The sequence below is a fragment of the Eubalaena glacialis genome, chromosome 19, assembly GCF_028564815.1.
Source record: "Eubalaena glacialis isolate mEubGla1 chromosome 19, mEubGla1.1.hap2.+ XY, whole genome shotgun sequence".
NCBI classification, from domain to species: Eukaryota; Metazoa; Chordata; class Mammalia; order Artiodactyla; family Balaenidae; genus Eubalaena; species Eubalaena glacialis.
Window position 1 is genome coordinate 55,656,187 of NC_083734.1, and position 16,076 is coordinate 55,672,262.

Genomic DNA, 16,076 nt, shown 5'->3' on the forward strand with positions numbered 1-16,076 from the left:
CCAGGTTGGCCTCGGTTTGTAACAGGAACGAAGTGCGATTGAAGGCCCCGGCCAGTCACCAAATGAGGGGGATGAACAGCCCCAGCTCCCCCACCCGTCCCACCCCGGCAGGCCCCCTACCTCACCCCCTCCAGCTCCACCCAGGGTCTGAGCTGTCAGGGTTTGCTCCTCCATCCTCGCCGCCCTTCCCATGGGCCTCGGGCGTCGGGAAGCCGCGAGCCGGGGCCCCCGAGGGCGCAGTGCGCAGCCCACGCGGCAGGTGGCGGCGTCTCCCCGCGTCCCGCAGCCCCCGGACCGCGCGCGCCCGCCCTTGAAGGTACCGGGAAGCGCCCTGCCCAACCGCGGCTCGCGGTGTCCCCGGGCTGGGCGCCGGCGGGGCGAGGGCAGTTCCCGGCGCCGGCGCTTCATTCTCCCCTCTGGGACCCGTCGCGCAGGCCCCGAGGGTGCGGCGACGTCCGGAGGCGCGGCGCGGGCAGAAGGGTGAGCGGCGGGGCGGGGCCGGGCAGCCGACTCCGGGAGTCCGGCCCGGCCCACCCGGGCCTCTCCCCTCCGCCCGGGACTGCGGCCGACGGGACGCCCGCGGGCCGGGGCTGCATGGGGCTCCCGCGCGGCCCGCTCTTCTGGCTGCTGCTCCTGTTCGCGGTTGTCTGCTCGGGGATCCTCGTCGCCCTGTACTCCTCGGCGGTGAAGTCGTACCCGGGGCCCCTGACCGGAGCCAGGTATGGGCTGCCACGCGGGACCTGTCCGGAGCGCGCAGGGGACGCGCAGGGCGCCCAGCTCAGGGCTGGGCCGCCCTCCGGAGTGGCTTGCCGCGGGCACTCGGGCTGCGGCCCTTTGTCCCCAGAGCCTCCACCCCGGCGTTAAACTCGTGCTGCCGGGGCCCCACAGCCTCTGCCGGGGTCCGAGAGGAGCTTCGCCCCTTGCGCACCGGCGATCCGCTCCCGACAGCCTTATGCTTACTTCCCTCCGGCCCTGAGTAGAAACCCTTTCTATTGTCCAGATTTGGCTAGGACACCTGAATCTTTTAAAAACAGTCCCGTTTTTGCCACCCATTGTCCCTCGCTAACGTCACGTTTTTTTCAGGCTCTCCTTGGGGGCAGGGATCCAAGTCTCCCGGTTCCGACTTGGCCGGGCTCCTCAGCCGGGCTGCGGCGGGTCGCCTCTCCCTCTAGCTGTGGTCCCCGCCCTCCCCGCGCCCGGCTCCCTTAACTCCCGGCTCTCTGCTCCGTTTCTTATTTTGATAAGCACCGTCTGGGCGCAATCGGGCGCGATCGGTGAACAGGGGCCCATCCTGGGCTCCATCCAAGTTCCCCTCCCTGAGCCTCCTCCTGCGCTCCGCTCCCTTTCGCCGACCCTGGGCACCTTTCTTTCATTTGTGCCCCAGGAGGAGAAATCTGAGAGCCTGCCTTTGGTAGGTGATGGTTCCAGTTACTGAAGAAGGCTCAAAAGGATTTAGCTTTACTTCTGGAAGGTGGGCCGAGCTGTGCCCAGAGTCTGGATTTCTGAGGCCTCCGGGGCCTGGCTTTCCCTTCCCAGCGCTTTCCCACCGGCACAGTCCTTACTAAACCTTGCTCCAGGGATAAGGGAATGAAATCAAAATTAGTGTGTGCTCTCAGGAAACAATGTCAGAGGGCACCCAAAGATGCAAAACAATATGAAACACCCTTGCCACTGATTACGAGTCCAGTCCCTTTAGAACAAAAGGTGCTCTAGCAGGCAAAACCTGAAGTTACTTCATCTCCCTGGAGTCAGAAATTGCATAAGGAGAAGGACTGAGAATATTGAGGGTATCTAAGAAAGGGGATCCTTGTCAGTTTTATGTAAGGATGTTTTGAAACACATTTGAACATCTGTTGAAAGTAATACCACTCTAAATATGAGGTTTGCTGAACATCCATTACGCCTCAACAAAGCTTTTTTTAAAGATCTTTCATCTTTTAAAAATCTAGTACAACCCAAGAACCTGTCCATATCCTTGTTGTTTTGGTGATGTCTGTGCTGTAACTAAACCCCAGGGGCCAGGTCCAGACTCAGTCTCGGTAAGAGGTGGATAAGCAGGGTGGCAGGTGGGATGGAAATCTGGGCGGGGACAGCAGGCTGTGCGACCTCCCCAACTGGGGACCAAAAACGGACCTACCTGGCTGGCTACAGTGGAGAGTCCAGGGAAGCAAGGCCCTGGGACCAGGCCTACCACACCCGAGACGGGGCTCTCCTTGCAGGTTGGAGAGTGGAATCGGTTCAGGAATTTACTCACAGAAGAATCTGAATCAGTAGTTCCTGGGCTTGGGATTTCTAGACTTGTTTTTTTCTGGAGGAGGGCGTGAGGATAGCTACAGGACGCCAGTTATCTGCCAGTTACCATCTACTGTCAACATTATTTTGTAAAAGAAAAGGCTATTTTAGGGCGAAGAATTCCTAAGAATATGATCTAAGTTGAGTAAATTTAGTTTTATGAAAAACTGCACATCGACCTCCTTTCTCCTCGGGCTGGTTAAACTTTCCATAGGGGTGCGGGTGAGCTGGGCTGGCCCCTTCCCCACTCCTTCCCAGCTCCCAGGCTGGTGTGTAAATGCCCATGGATTCCGGAGTGGGAGGGGCTGGGGGAAGTCTGTGAGCATAAGGGGTACTCTGGAGAGAGAAGCAGGCCTCCCTGAGGCTGGGGCAATTCAGAGCAGCAAAACTGAATTGGGGGGCTCCCCATCCCCGCCCCACAGCTCTGTCCCTTCTGTCTCTATTCCACCAATTCAGCAGTTCCTCCATCAGGTTCCAAGCCTGGCTGCGTGTTAGAATCACTGGGGAGGGAGGGGTGAGTGGGGGAGGGGGAGTTGGATCACCTGAGGCCCAGAACAATCAGGTCTGAGCTCAGGGGTGGGGCACCGGTGCCTTTCACAAGCTCCCTAGGATTCTCAAAGGCCACCTAGGCTGAGCACCACAGTCCCAGTTCCTCAAAGAGGAACTACAGGATTATGTGGGCGGCCCGTCTGGGGCAAAAGGGACAGGTGGGGGAAGGGATCACCCTGCTTTTCCTGGCCTGCTCCTCCATGGTCTTTCACAAACCTGAAGGCAGGCAGGTCACAGGCTCCCTTGTGGCTCAAGCTGTCTTGGCACCTAGAAGCAAGAGGCCTTTGTTTCCCTCAAAACCGCTGATCCGGGACTTCCCTGGTGGTCCAGTGGCTAAGACTCCGCGCTCCCAATGCATGGGGCCTGGGTTCGATCCCTGGTCAGGGAACTAGATCCCACATGCTGCAACTAAGAGTTCGCATGCCGCAACTAAGACCCAGCACAGCCAAGTAAATACATAAGTTAAAATATTTAAAAAAAAACACACACACACAAAAAAACCGCTGATCCAAAAATCCTCCCCACCTGCTCCCTGGTGGCTATAGGGGAGGGGGTAGGAGTCTGGGAGTAGCCTGACCACCCTCTTGAATGGATAGGGGCTCCTATTCCTTCCTTTGTGTTTGTCCTCTGCCCTGGTGCAGGGACCACCTAGCACCCGGGAGGTGGGGTGGGCCAGTAACTTAGCCCCTTACCTCCCTCCACAAGGGACAGTGTCATAGAGGCTGTCACAAGGTCCTTTCCCTTTGCCCTTTAGGTAACAATAGCTAATATTTAGAGGACACTTTTTATGTAAGATAACATAGATTCTGTGTTTGCACCTCCCAACAATTCAGGCAAGGCTTTATTGGGGCCCCTGCTGCAGTAGGGGGAAGCGAAAACAAGTAACAGGTTCCCTTGCTTGCTCCCTGGGTGGGGGGGAGGAGCAAGTTGGTTCCTTATACTGGGTGACAGTAGGAATGGGTCCAGGGGTTGGGCCAGAGGGGTGGCTTAGGTGGTCTGCCCACCCCCTTGGTGGTACCCTGTGCAGGGTACATGTGCAGTATCCTGCTTTTGCTGGACACCCCGCTTTTGCTGAGTTTTTGGTCTTTTTGTATCTTGTTGTTCATAATTTGCCCCAATTGCACATGCACCCAGCTATTTTTAGTCCCTTATAGTTTCTTTGCATTCTGTGGCTCAAGGGGTCGTTTGTCCACGTGCAAGCACTGCAGCAAAGGCCCCCAGGTCCCAGCCTGTCTCAATGTGATCATCTTCACACCTATATGATTATCCCAGCTGAACAGACACACAGACTGAGGTTCCGAGAAGTTCAGTAGCTTCCAGAGATCCTGGGATACAAATCCACGGAGTCAGGCTTCAGACCCATGCCCTTCACCAGGTGAAGGGTGCCCAAGGCACCTGGGATCTAACACCTGTTTCTGGGGCCTTTTGGCAGGGAGACCCCTCAGATGGTCACAGTCCCAGGGGGCTGGCAATCTTTCCTATTTTATATTTTCGTCTCTTAACCACCACCTCACTGTTCCTATACACGCCACATTTCAGCCGCTTGCCAAGGGGCTTCTTTATTTCTTGGTTTCTGGGTAGAACATAATAATAGGACAGTATTTTGTGTGCCCAAAGAGAGAGAGATGGGCAAGAATCACAGCACAGAAGAAACAATCAGACCCTGATGGACTGTCAGCCCCCAGAGCTAACAGAGCTAGACAGCAGGTTCCAGGGGCAGGTGAGACCCCTGCTTTACTTCTGCCTTCTCCCCCAGGAACATCACATCGTCTCGAGCTTTCTTTGGACCCAAGGCATCGAATTCTAGGACGAGAAAGGTACTGGGGCCAGCTACCCTGTGGTGGTTTCTCACATTCTCAAGTTAGCACTCAGGGAAAAGGGGAAAGAAAAGCACGAATGAGAACACTCTCATGAGCCTGCTGGGCGGGAGCACTCTGGAACCCACCCCCCCACCATTCCCCCAAAGGAAGCACAGAACTGAGCGGCCAGCCAGTCAGGGCTCCTCAGACCCGACCACTGGGGTTCCCTGCACCCCAACAGCAGAGAAGGGTGACTCCATATTTACTCCTTGGGGTGTAGCCAGCTGAAAAGTTCTGGGAAGTCTTGATTTATCTTTCAAAGTCCTGTGACTTTTACATTCTACTCCTCAAAATGTCTTTTTACTGTAAAAGTCACATTTAAACTGCTCACCATGAAGTAAACACCAAGCCCTGGGAAGATGTTTGAGAACTTCCGGGCCCTGCTCTGTAACAGATCACGCTGACTGTGGCCTGAAAGGCCGTCTCAAGCATTTTACGTGAGTTCTCTCACTTAAGCCTCATTGTAAGCCTGTGAGGCAGTTTTACAGATGAGTAAAATGAGGCGCAGAAAGGCTAAGGTCACTCATGGAGAAGAGGTGGTACAGGGGTTCGAGCCTCTCATTCGACCCCAGAGCCTGGCTCTGAACCACTGAGCAATACGGCCTCTCCCCCTCTGCGTGCTGCGGTTGGGAGGGGTGATGACTGGGTGATTCTGGCTTGATTCAGGTTTAAGAGTTGTTTTTAATGCCCGAGAGACTGGAAATTGTTAACTGAAGCCTCAGGGAGCAAGATTTCACCCCATGCAAGACTTAGTGACTGCTGAGCGGTCAGAGACAGAGTAAGCAGCCCTGGGCAGGTGATGGGGACCCCTTCCTGAGAACAGAGGCCGGGTGGACATTTGGCCAGCGGGCTGAAGAGAGGCCTCAAGGGTCTTATAAGCGCTTGGTCAGGTCACCTTTACTTTTCCTAAAGTCCTTTTCACCTTGAGCTGCTTGGTGCTAATTGACATATTTCCCCACCTCGTTTAAAAAAAGGATTTGAGGTGGCTTTCGGACACATATGACACGGCAAAAAAAAAAAAAAAGAAGAAGAATAAAATGAAGAAGCAGGTAAAGGAAAAATAAAGGGAGGAAAAGTAGACAACGTCAGATAAGTGCATGAAAAATATGCCACCGGGTGTAAGAGATGGGCTGTATATCCAGCTCTTAGCTTCCTAGTGGCCACAGCAAAGAAGGAAAGTTTGCCACCCTGTCCATGAGATAAAAAGCAAGCCAGTTGCCCAAGGAAAGTGCAGCCTTTCCAGATACAGAGACCTGAAGATTTTTCTCTTGGAGCCTCGTAAAGAAGGCCCTGGAAAACATCCCTATGATAAACCGAATAGTAGTGAAATTAGTGCTGTCAGTTCGGCTTAATGCTTGCTTTGAAAACATGAATTTGTTCCATAAAGATTGCTATATTAGTAAACAATATGAGCATAATCCAAATTTCGTGTGTGTTTATCAGTGATTTTGTCAGCAAGGACACTGGTAAATGCAGAAAAACCACACTCAACCAAAGGGAGCCATGTAGGAATACACAAAAGGCACACACACGCACACTTCAGATAGCCATCTGCTTCAGCGCATATGTTATAACCGGCTTTCCACCACTTCACGAAAACTCCCAAGCTGCCACCCTTCTGACACCCACATCCCCAAGCAAATGTCAAGTCTTTTCCAAGGTCAAGTGCCGTATTTTCAGTAGTACTTATATATTTCTTAACCAGCGAATGTGTGTAAAACTGCTTCTATCTTACCTACGTTCTTCCTTATTTTATGCATCACTGATCAAGTTTTTGAGTGTTGCGCTGCTAATCCCTTTTCCCAAAAGCCCTGTGGTTTTGGTTGCACAATTTTGCATAATGGTTTTTAGGCACTCATATGTCACATAATAGCAGAAATGACTGTACGGCTCTTTCCTGCATTGTCCTTTGATCAAACCAACGGCTTAACAAAGAGCCCCCTTCAGTGGGAAGAACAGCTCCACCCAAGCCCAGGCTGTTCAGGATTCTGACATGGGGGCTGCAGGTAGATGGAGCTGAGGCCTTTTTGGTACACTGCCCTCCTTCAAGGTCGCTGTGTGCAGAGGCCCTGGAGGGCTTTCTATGGCAGCTGGAACAAACTACCACAAACTGGGTGGCTTAAAACAAGAGAAATGGATTCTCTCACCGTTCTAGAGGGCAGATGTCTGAAATCAAGGTGTCAGCAGGGCCAGCCTCCCTCTGAAGGCTCTAGGGAAGAATCCCTCCTGGCCTCTTCCAGCGTCTGGAGGCTCCAGGTGTTTCTTGGCTTGTAACTGCATCACTCAATCTCTGCTCCCATCAGCACATGCCTTCTTATAAGGATACCACTCATTGAATTTAGGGCCCACCTTAACACAGTATGACCTCATCTTACTAATTACATCTGCAAACACCCTATTTCCAAATAAGGTCACATTCTGAGGTTCTGGGCAGACATGAATTGGGGGAGGGGACACTCTTCAATTCAGTATAGGCACCGGCTGGCAGAAACATGTCATAAATCTTCCCAGCAGCCCGTTCCACGTGAATCCTACGGCAAGGACTGCCAGAGCTGGGATTTGGATCCAGGCTGACGGATTCCTAAGCCCAGGCTAGACCTCCTCCACCACAGGGCAGGCAGGTCTTACCCATTTGTGGGAAAATGCCTCAAAGTTCCCCCCAAGTGTGAGGTGAAGTTGTAGGAGGCCAGAGCCATCAGGCCCGAGAGATGTGGAATCCAGGAGAAGGGCTGGGCAGGGTAAATCCAGAAAGCTCTCTCACCCCCACTGGGCTGCTGCACTACAGGCCACCTGGGCCTGCAGATCTGGGGGTTGCCCAAGTCTGGAGAGAGAAGGGCAGCACTTCCTCCCAGCCCTCTGGTGACTCCTACCCACCCCAACCCCCAGAAACAGCCCTCTTCTCTTCTCACCCACAGAACCTGCCCTGTCGACACCCACTTTATCTCGCCATTCGACGGCACCCTCACTTCCGGGATCTGTTTGATCTCTCCATTCCAGTGCTGCTGTCAGGGAACCTCTTCACCCAGGAGCTCTGGGACAGCCTGAGCCGGCACAAAGCCCCCTATGGCTGGCAGGGGCTCTCCAGCCAAGGTAACCTGCAGCCCTCTGGCCTCAACTAGTCCATTGCTCCTGCTTTTGGCCTTGGTGCAGAATGGGCCTCTCCTCCCTCACAGCACCAAGATGTGGACCCCCTGCCTCTTGCTCCCAGGCGGGCCTCAGGGCTCGACACCCCTGCTGTGCAACTCCTGACCTCCCTGGCACAGACCCTGGCACAGCCTCTCTATGCACTGGGCTGGCACTCCATAAGCTTTCACTTCCCCCCCCCCTCCCAACCATCTCTACAAGCACCACAGGGTCCAGGAGACGGCCCTGGCTGCCCCTGCAAGCGGCTCTCACCATCCTGGGGCTTCCCTGGTGTGAAAGATGCCAGTGTCCAAAGGTGGCCAAGGACAGCGGCTGTGGGGTCTCAAACAGCCTGCGGATGGTTGCTGCTGTGGGAAACCGCCCAGAGCCCCCTCCACGTTAAATCTGCCCCCCACCCCACCATGCCTCTGATTATTTTCTTTGGGAATACACACGGTCCTGGGAGGACTGGTATCTGAGTGCTTGAGATGATTGAGGGCACAGCCAAACCCCCTGCCCCACCACCCTCTTCCCACTGGCATTTCATTGTCCTCCACCCTCTGTGCCTCTGGAGAGGGGCTGGTGTCAGGCCTCGGGCAGGTGGGGAGCCAGGAAGTCTTGGGAAGGCCCCAATGACCCATGTGACCCCTCGTGGTGCCCCACCCTGTCCCACACCCACAGCCATCGCCTCCACCCTGAGCCTCCTGAATGGCTCTGAGAGCACCAGGCTGTTTACCGTCTCCAGGGAGCTGCTTCCGGGCTGCATCCGGTGTGCCGTGGTGGGTAACGGAGGCATTCTGAATGGTTCCCGCCAGGGTCAGAACATCGATGCCCATGACTACGTGTTCAGGTATGTGGGGCAGGGGCCAGGGAGGAAGCAGGAGAGGAGCTGGTCCCCAGCCAGCCCCCGGGGGAGCATCACAGGTGAGGGCAGGGGCCAAGGCAGCAGTGGCCTCAGGCAGCTCAGCAGTTTTAATGGGCAGACAGGCACGGACAAAGGCATTACAGAAACAGGCCCTGAAGATGAGTGAGGGTGTGGTCGGCTAAGGGGACCCAGGAGGAAGGAGCTGCCAGGGTCAGCTTTGTCCACTTCACAAGGCATCCCTTCAGGTCCCGAGTTGTGGGGATAGGGCTAGTGACCGGGCACTGGGGCTGCTGTGGGCAGAGGGAGTGACAGAACCCTGGGGATGGAACAGGGACAGGTGAGGCCCCCTGGGGATGGAAGTAAACACGCAGCATCGTGTAGCCACAAGCAGGCTGATGGGCCTCTGTTTGGACCAGACTCAATGGTGCTGTGATCAAAGGCTTTGAGAATGACGTGGGCACCAAGACCTCCTTCTACGGTTTCACTGTAAACACAATGAAGAACTCCCTCATCTCCTACTCAAACCTGGGCTTCACCTCTGTGCCGCAGGGACAGGTGAGGCCGCTGATGGGCACACCGTTGTCACTGACAGTCGGTGCCACTGTTTCCCAACCCGCGTCTGAGGGGTGGGCCACAGGGTTCCCAAGCCCCAGCCCAGGGCATAGAGAGGCTGTGCCAGGGTCTTGGGCCCCCGCAATGGAGCCACTGAAGGGGCGGATCTGGGCAGGGGCACCCTGTGGTTTCAGGTGGCTCAGGACAACTCTGGGGTGGAACACGAATGGATAATATTGACTGAAAGCTTATGGAGTGCCAGGCACTTACAGAGGCCACGCCAGCCTTCTCTTACTGGTGAGGAGACTAAGGCTCAGGGCCCCTTCAGTCAGTAAAGCAGCAGTGGGGCTGGATTCAAATCCAGACTCCCCCCAACCCAGAGCTCAGGCTACACACAGTGGGAGGGTATTTACTGAGTGCCTCCCCCCTTCCCAGCCCCGGATACAGGCATCACAGCAGCCCCTTTCCAGAGGGCAGTGTGTCCAAGGCCACCACCCAGCCAGAATCATCAAAATCCAGGCCCCTCTGACCGCAGTGCTAGGGTTGTTTCCATTTCTCACGCTGCCCACTAGAAGAATGATGTGTGCCCTCCTGAGGGCTCACAGCAGACCGTGCAGGAAGCTGAGGTTCAGAGCAGTTGAGGAAGACATGCCCAGAGCCCCAGCTTCGGAGCAGGAGAACTGGAATCTGAGTCTATCTGCCGCTTCCAGGTTCTTTCAACCACAGCTAGTTGCTGTAACACAGTGCTTCCCTTCTAGAGCGGGCTGGTTACCACATGCAGCGGGGAGGTCCCAGGATAAGGGTTCTGGGATGCTCAATAGGACTGGTTTGAGTTTCTAGACGCTTCCTCCTCTGACCAGGGAATTCAGGGGTGTCCTAGCCACAGTGTCTGTGCACCGAGGCCTCTTTCAGCTCGTGACAGAACAAAATGGGACAGCTCCATTCCTGGTGTAGCCACAGAACCTGTAGGCATTATCTATAACTGCACGACAAACTACCCCCAAACCTAGTAGCTTTAAACAACAAGCACTGATCACCTCACAGTTTTCATGGGTCAGGAATTCAGGAGCAGCTCAGCGGAGTGGTTTTGGCTCAGGGTCTCCCAGTCAGGATTGGCAGGGGCTGCAGTCCTCAGGCCTGCCTCTGGCCGGAGCTGAGATGGCTCCCTCACAGCCCTTGCTCCCCCCAGAGTGAGCGATCCCAGAGAGCAAGGAAGCTCCAGTGCCTTTTATGACCCACTTTCCAAGGTCACATACCCTTCCTTACTTCCACTTTTTTCTACTCATTAGGAAAATTTTGTTCATTAGTCACTAAGTCCAGCCCACACTCAAGGGGATGGCAATTAAGCATCGCTTCTTGAAGGGAAGAGTATCAAAGGATTTGAGTACTGAAACCACGAGGGTACCTGAAAGTGGGAATTACAGGCATAAAAGGGAAATGCTCCCGTCAGGGCAGACAGACTGGGTGCAGAGCCGTCCACTCTGAGCAGGATCTTGGCGTGGTCTCGTTCCCACTGCGGCTGTTTCTCTGTCACTCCGACAGGACCTGCGCTACATCTTCATCCCCTCAGACATCCGCGACTACGTGATGCTGAGATCGGCCATTCTAGGTGTGCCTGTCCCTGAGGGCCCCGATAAAGGGGACAGGTGAGCAGCCAAGCAGGGGGCAGGGCATGGTAATGCTCCCAGGGTCCACTGTCGGATGGGAAAGGTGGGTGAAGGCGGCAAGAAAATCCCCAAGAATTCAACAGAGCATTAGAAGATTAAGCTCTTTTTTCCTACCCCCAGGAAAGCCTAGGTAACACTGCTGGTCCCCAGGGACCCTCCTGACAAGGCGGGCTGTAGGTTCAAGGGGCTCCTTTCTGAGCAGGCAGGCCTGGCCCCTCAGCTTCAGGCTGCTGTCCCCACAAACAACCCAGCCACCCAGCCAGTGGCAGCCGCAGGACCTGTCCACAGCTGGCTCTGCTGTCCTGTTTGAGCACACTGTGTCTGGAAACCAAGAGTGGGGGCCAGTATCCATTCCATTCCTCTTGGCGGGCACCCTCCCAAGACTGCCCATGAAATGGGAGAGCAGGCGACGTGGGTCCAGTGTCCGGCAAAGTGGGAACAAAGGGCCCTCTGTCTTTTCTCCCCCACCTTCCTGGGCAGCAGGCCTGTGTCCAGCTCTTTTGAACCATGTCCTGGCCTCATCTAAACCGTCTCTCTGTGGTGCTGAGACAATTTCTTGTCCCTGAGTCAGGTCCTTAGAAATCTGCGCCACCCCCGTGACAATGACCAGCCTCCTATCTCGGTGGCCCCAGGACATCTCACCCACCATGAAAGAGCAGCTTCTGAGGCCTCCTTGGGGATTAAGCCCTCAGAGGCCAGGCCGGCTCCACCAGCCCTGCCCTGTGCCCCACCCCCACCTGGTGATTACCTAACAATCCCTTGCAAGAGCTCACAATGCTGCAGCTGGTCATGAGGGTAGGCTTTGTGACCCGGGGCAGGACTGGCTCTTGGGGGGGCTGGCTCAAAGACATCGGGCGGACATAAGCCTCCCCAACACCAATGAGCTCCCCCTCCCCTCCCCCTAATCCGTCCCCTACCCAGTCCCCTACCCAGTCCCGATCCAACCACACCAACCAGCAGCCCCACGCCAGCGCCAGTGGCTCAGCCCCTTCCCCGTCCCCCACCCGGGGGTCTTCCTCCCGTCCCCCCTCTCACCCTGCCACCCCAAATGCCTCACAGCCCTCTTCCCGGGCTTCCTCCGTGACCCCTAGCCCTCATGTCCAGCCTCGAGGGTCTGCCCAAAGCGTCACTCCACCCACCTCCAAATCTCCCTCCCAATCTGGCTTAAAATCTCTCTCTCGAAACTCTTCCCAAACCCCCCCTGTGCCCGGCGCCCAGTCCCCGTCCCACAGCCCTGCACCCTCGGCTTCCTACATCGGGCCCATTCGGGGCATCCCGCCCTACATCGCCCCCTATGTGCCCCGCTTCCTGAAGGAGCCCCCCTTCTTCCAGCCTCCTACTTCACCACTCCCCCAAAACCAGTGCTTCCCCTGCTCCTTCCCCTGCCCCTCCCAGAACCGGGAGCGCGCCCCCCCTGCATCTCTCTACTTCCCTCTCCTCCCACCCCCTCCCCACCACCCGGTCAACTGCTCCTACCCGACTCCTCCCGCTCTGTTCACACCCCCCTCCTCTCTCACGTACACCCCACCCTTGGAGGTCCTGGTGGGCGGGAAGCCGCACGTGGTCCCCACGGTGCTGCCCCCCACCTTCTACACCCCCTTCTCCCGCTACTACGCCCAGCCCCGCTCCTACCGGTCCACACACCGCCACCGTCCCGGCGCCTTTCCCCTCTCCTCACTCCCCAACGGGCCGTACGACGGCACCGGCCGCTCTGTCCACTTCTATCGTGGGTCCTAGGCCTCAGACCTATTTTGGACCAGAAGCCTCCGCCAGCAAATTCAAGCTACTCCATCCAGACTTCATCAGCTACCTGACAGAGAGGTAGGTGGGGGTAGGGGTGGTGCTGGGACGAACCGCTCCCCCCCCCCCGCCCCCGGCTCCACACCCACCGGCAGCACCGGCTTTATCCCCCCAAGGATGAAACCCACAGGGGGGCCATGTACGAGGACGCCCCAAGCACTTATACTGCTTCGCTTACTACTTTACTTGAATATTATACCTTGATGGAGGTGGTGTTCTATCAGTCAAGGTAGATGGAAAATGGAGAGGGAACTCATCAGGTGTCCTTACTAGGAATGTTCAGAAAGGCTTAGGTCGGGCATGGGGGGACCATAGATGTGGGGCTGTATTGGGACCGGTAGAAGCCGAGTTGTCATCACTTTCAGGCCTGAACACAGCTCAAACATGGGAGACCATGGGGAGGAGCCTGGGGAACATCTGCCTGCAGATCCCAAACCCCACCCCCCCTCCTACCAGTGGTTCTCAGCAGGAGGCAGGTCAACTGTCCTGGTCTGGAGACATTTTTGGTTGTCACTAGGAAAGCGTGAGTGCCACTAGTGGGCAGAAGCCAGGGCTGCTGCTGATCATCCTACAATGCACAAGACAGCCCCTGCAACAAGGAACTATCTGGCCCTAAGTAACAGTAGTGCTGCAGCTGAGAAACCCTACTACAGCCCACAGGCTGGCGTCCTAAGACACAGAGCAGGCCAAGGGTGGCAGGTGGGTCTGGGAAGCAAACTGAAGACCACTCAACAGAGGAAGACCAGGCTGAGAGGCTAGGCGATTTGCCAGGCAAAGCCTAGATGAGAATCCAGGGCTGAGGTCAAGCCCTGTGGTCACCATACTGTGGCCTCACTTTTGGACTGTTCTGGGTGTCTCCGAATGTGTGTACGTGTGCACACACGTGCATCACCTTGCCAGTGCCCCCAGTCACAGGACCTGTGTGCTCTGTCCTCATACGTGGCTCCTGCTTGGCCAAAGTCTGGAGGTAGAAGCTTAGGTCTCCGCCTAAATAACTAGGCCACCTATGCCCTAGACACTGTGGTGCAGGAGGGTGTTGCCGAGAGGAAAGGTGAGTTAGACTGGCTTCAGGCTTCTAGAGAGTGGGAGGAAGGGGAAGGCTCTCACCTGCAGTCCTTTGGGAGGACCTGTTCCTCTTTCTCACCCCGTTACCTAAGGTGTTATTTCAACCAAAGATTTTTGCATATAGTTCATTCGGTCTTTTCCCAAATAGGGGATGGGTTGGGGTAGAAGCACCGGAAATTTTTGCAGTTTTCCAACCGAACTGGTGTAATGGCACAACCATCAAGCTAGTGTGCAAGACCAAAAGTCTTGAGTCTTGATGGCTCTTTTTGATTCCAGGTTTCTGAAATCCAAGTGGATTAACACAAAATTCAGAGACCTATACATGCCTAGTACTGGAGCCCTCATGTTGCTGACAGCACTGCATACCTGTGACCAGGTGAGAGGTCTTCTCTCTCAGGAGCCCACAGCAGCAGAATAGGTGTGAACGGAACCTAATTCGATCCATGATATCCCCTACATGAGGCCTGCTAGCCCAGATCTGGGACTCTGGGCCTCTATCCTGCGGGGGAAGGATGCCCCAGCTGCAGGAGTGATCTTGGTCTCGGGAACGGGATGGAAGAAGTGCTCTTCAGGGTCCCTTATAGGACAGTCCCCTGTGCCAGCCTTGCCTTCCCAATCACAGCCACCTGCCCCTGGGCTGGCTTCTTTCTGCCCCAGGGCAGCTGCTCCATATGGTATTTAAGACACATTTTATCCAACTGCTCTTGTGAAAGCAAAATCTTCTCAACAAGAGTGGGCAGAGACATCTTTTTGTGAGGACATTCTAGAACTGAGGTGGGCAGCCTTCCACACAAGGAATCTCTGAAATCACTGTATGAGACATTCTCGATGGGGTGGCGCCCACATGACGTGCGCGGAGACAGAGGTTGAGAAGCAGTTTTCAAGAAAAGGCAGTGACCCACACTGAAGCCAGCACAAGAACTGAGGCCAAGCACCACTGGACTCTGGTCACCTTTTCCCCGTTTAAAACAGGAGGCTCTTGCCTGCAGTCACCGTTAGAGTAGGAGGTAAGGGGCTTTCCACCTCTATCTTGAGCACAGTGATGATCACAGCTTTGGTGTCACAGACCTGAGTTCAAAATCCAGCCCAGCTACTTACTAGCTTGTGACGGGGGACACATGTTTGGTTACCTTTCTGAGCCTGTTTCCCCATGTGTAAAATGGGGACAATATCTACCTAAGATTGTTGTAAGGCTGAGTGAGAAAATGCAGAAAGCACAGTTCGGGGCATTCAAGTGTGGGCGGGAACTGTTTATCCTCACCTTCACACAACACAAGGCAGCTGGGAAGCGGGGGACATGGCTTTCTAAATTCACGTCACTTTACACATAGTGGAAGCGCAATAAATGCTAACTCAACGACTGTCCTTGTCCAGGTTAGTGCCTATGGATTCATCACAAGCAACTACCAGAAATTTTCTGACCACTATTTCGAACGAATAAAGAAGCCACTGATATTCTACGTGAACCATGATCTGTCCCTGGAAGCCACCCTGTGGAAGGACCTGCACAAGGCTGGCATCCTTTGGCTGTACCAGCGCTGACCCTGAAGCACCCAAGACCTTTGTGGTTTTGCAGAGCTGAGGCCCTTGGCCCCTCAAGTGGCCAAAGCTGCCTTCTGGTCTTTTCAGCCTGAGAGGGGCTCCAACTATCCTCGACCCTCCCCCTCTTCTTCCCTACAGAGGACACCGAGTGGATGTGTGACTGTCACTGAAGCCTGTTCTTTGTGGGACACCCCACCTTGTCCTCGGCTCATCCAAGAAGACTCTCCCCTGGTCTGAGGCAGACATCCCAACCCTGGCCAAGAAAAAATGGACTGCTCTCTGCTGGATTTGTCTTTAAAGCGGAAGGTAACACTCTCAAGGGGAGACTGACCCTCACCAGCGTGAGGCACGCATCCTTCGTAGCTGAGCACTCCCACGACAGTAGTGGCACGGAGTGACCAGGAGGTCAGTGGAGCGGCTCAGGGTCTCTCAGTGCACAAAGAACAAGCAGCAGTAGAAGCAAACGCACGCTTCTCAGCCCAAATCCTCCCACTAGCGTGTCCAGCTTTACACAAACTCCAAAGCAGTTCAACTCAAGGACATGTCGGAACAGCCTTGCTGAGAACAGGACCGACTCACTTCTGCCCCCTGATAAAGTGGGAGCACAAAAGGCAGAATGTGATTTGAAACTAGATAATTGCATAAATGGTGGATAACCATCGTGTCTGTGTGTTGGGGAAAGTAGTATATCATGCAGGGTGTTTAGCACAAAGAATTCAGAATTCAAGAACCACGGGAAGGTTCTGTTTTTTTTTTTAATAT

The 16,076-nt window shown here is 55.2% G+C and overlaps 2 protein-coding genes across 3 annotated transcripts; both read left to right on the forward strand.

The window, feature by feature from the left end:
• The first annotated feature begins 508 nt into the window (after positions 1-508).
• On the forward strand, positions 509-16,044 carry ST6GALNAC2 (ST6 N-acetylgalactosaminide alpha-2,6-sialyltransferase 2). 2 transcript variants are annotated; one of them, XM_061174638.1, is made up of 9 exons: positions 509-719; positions 4,598-4,658; positions 7,616-7,790; positions 8,505-8,673; positions 9,105-9,243; positions 10,783-10,886; positions 12,645-12,728; positions 14,049-14,148; positions 15,147-16,044. In XM_061174638.1, exons 1-9 carry the CDS (start codon positions 595-597, stop codon positions 15,312-15,314), a joined length of 1,125 nt encoding a protein of 374 aa, XP_061030621.1. In that variant the 5' UTR covers positions 509-594; the 3' UTR covers positions 15,315-16,044. The 2 variants fall into 2 exon arrangements, with proteins under 2 accessions (XP_061030621.1, XP_061030622.1); XM_061174639.1 differs by lacking the exon at positions 14,049-14,148 and having other exon boundaries at positions 15,147-15,304.
• Positions 10,899-12,644, forward strand: LOC133079320 (uncharacterized). Its single transcript, XM_061174640.1, has one exon. It carries the CDS (start codon positions 11,787-11,789, stop codon positions 12,642-12,644), a length of 858 nt encoding a protein of 285 aa, XP_061030623.1. The 5' UTR covers positions 10,899-11,786.
• Positions 16,045-16,076: the final 32 nt, after the last annotated feature.

Bases quoted from the DNA above. Each gene is read 5' to 3' on its own strand.
- ST6GALNAC2 (XM_061174638.1), top strand. From the start codon at position 595: ATGGGGCTCCCGCGCGGCCCGCTCTTCTGGCTGCTGCTCCTGTTCGCG. The intron at 4,659-7,615 runs GTACTGGGGCCA...TCTCACCCACAG, and splicing joins CGAATTCTAGGACGAGAAAG to AACCTGCCCTGTCGACACCC. The intron at 9,244-10,782 runs GTGAGGCCGCTG...TCACTCCGACAG, and splicing joins CCTCTGTGCCGCAGGGACAG to GACCTGCGCTACATCTTCAT.
- LOC133079320 (XM_061174640.1), top strand. From the start codon at position 11,787: ATGAGCTCCCCCTCCCCTCCCCCTAATCCGTCCCCTACCCAGTCCCCT.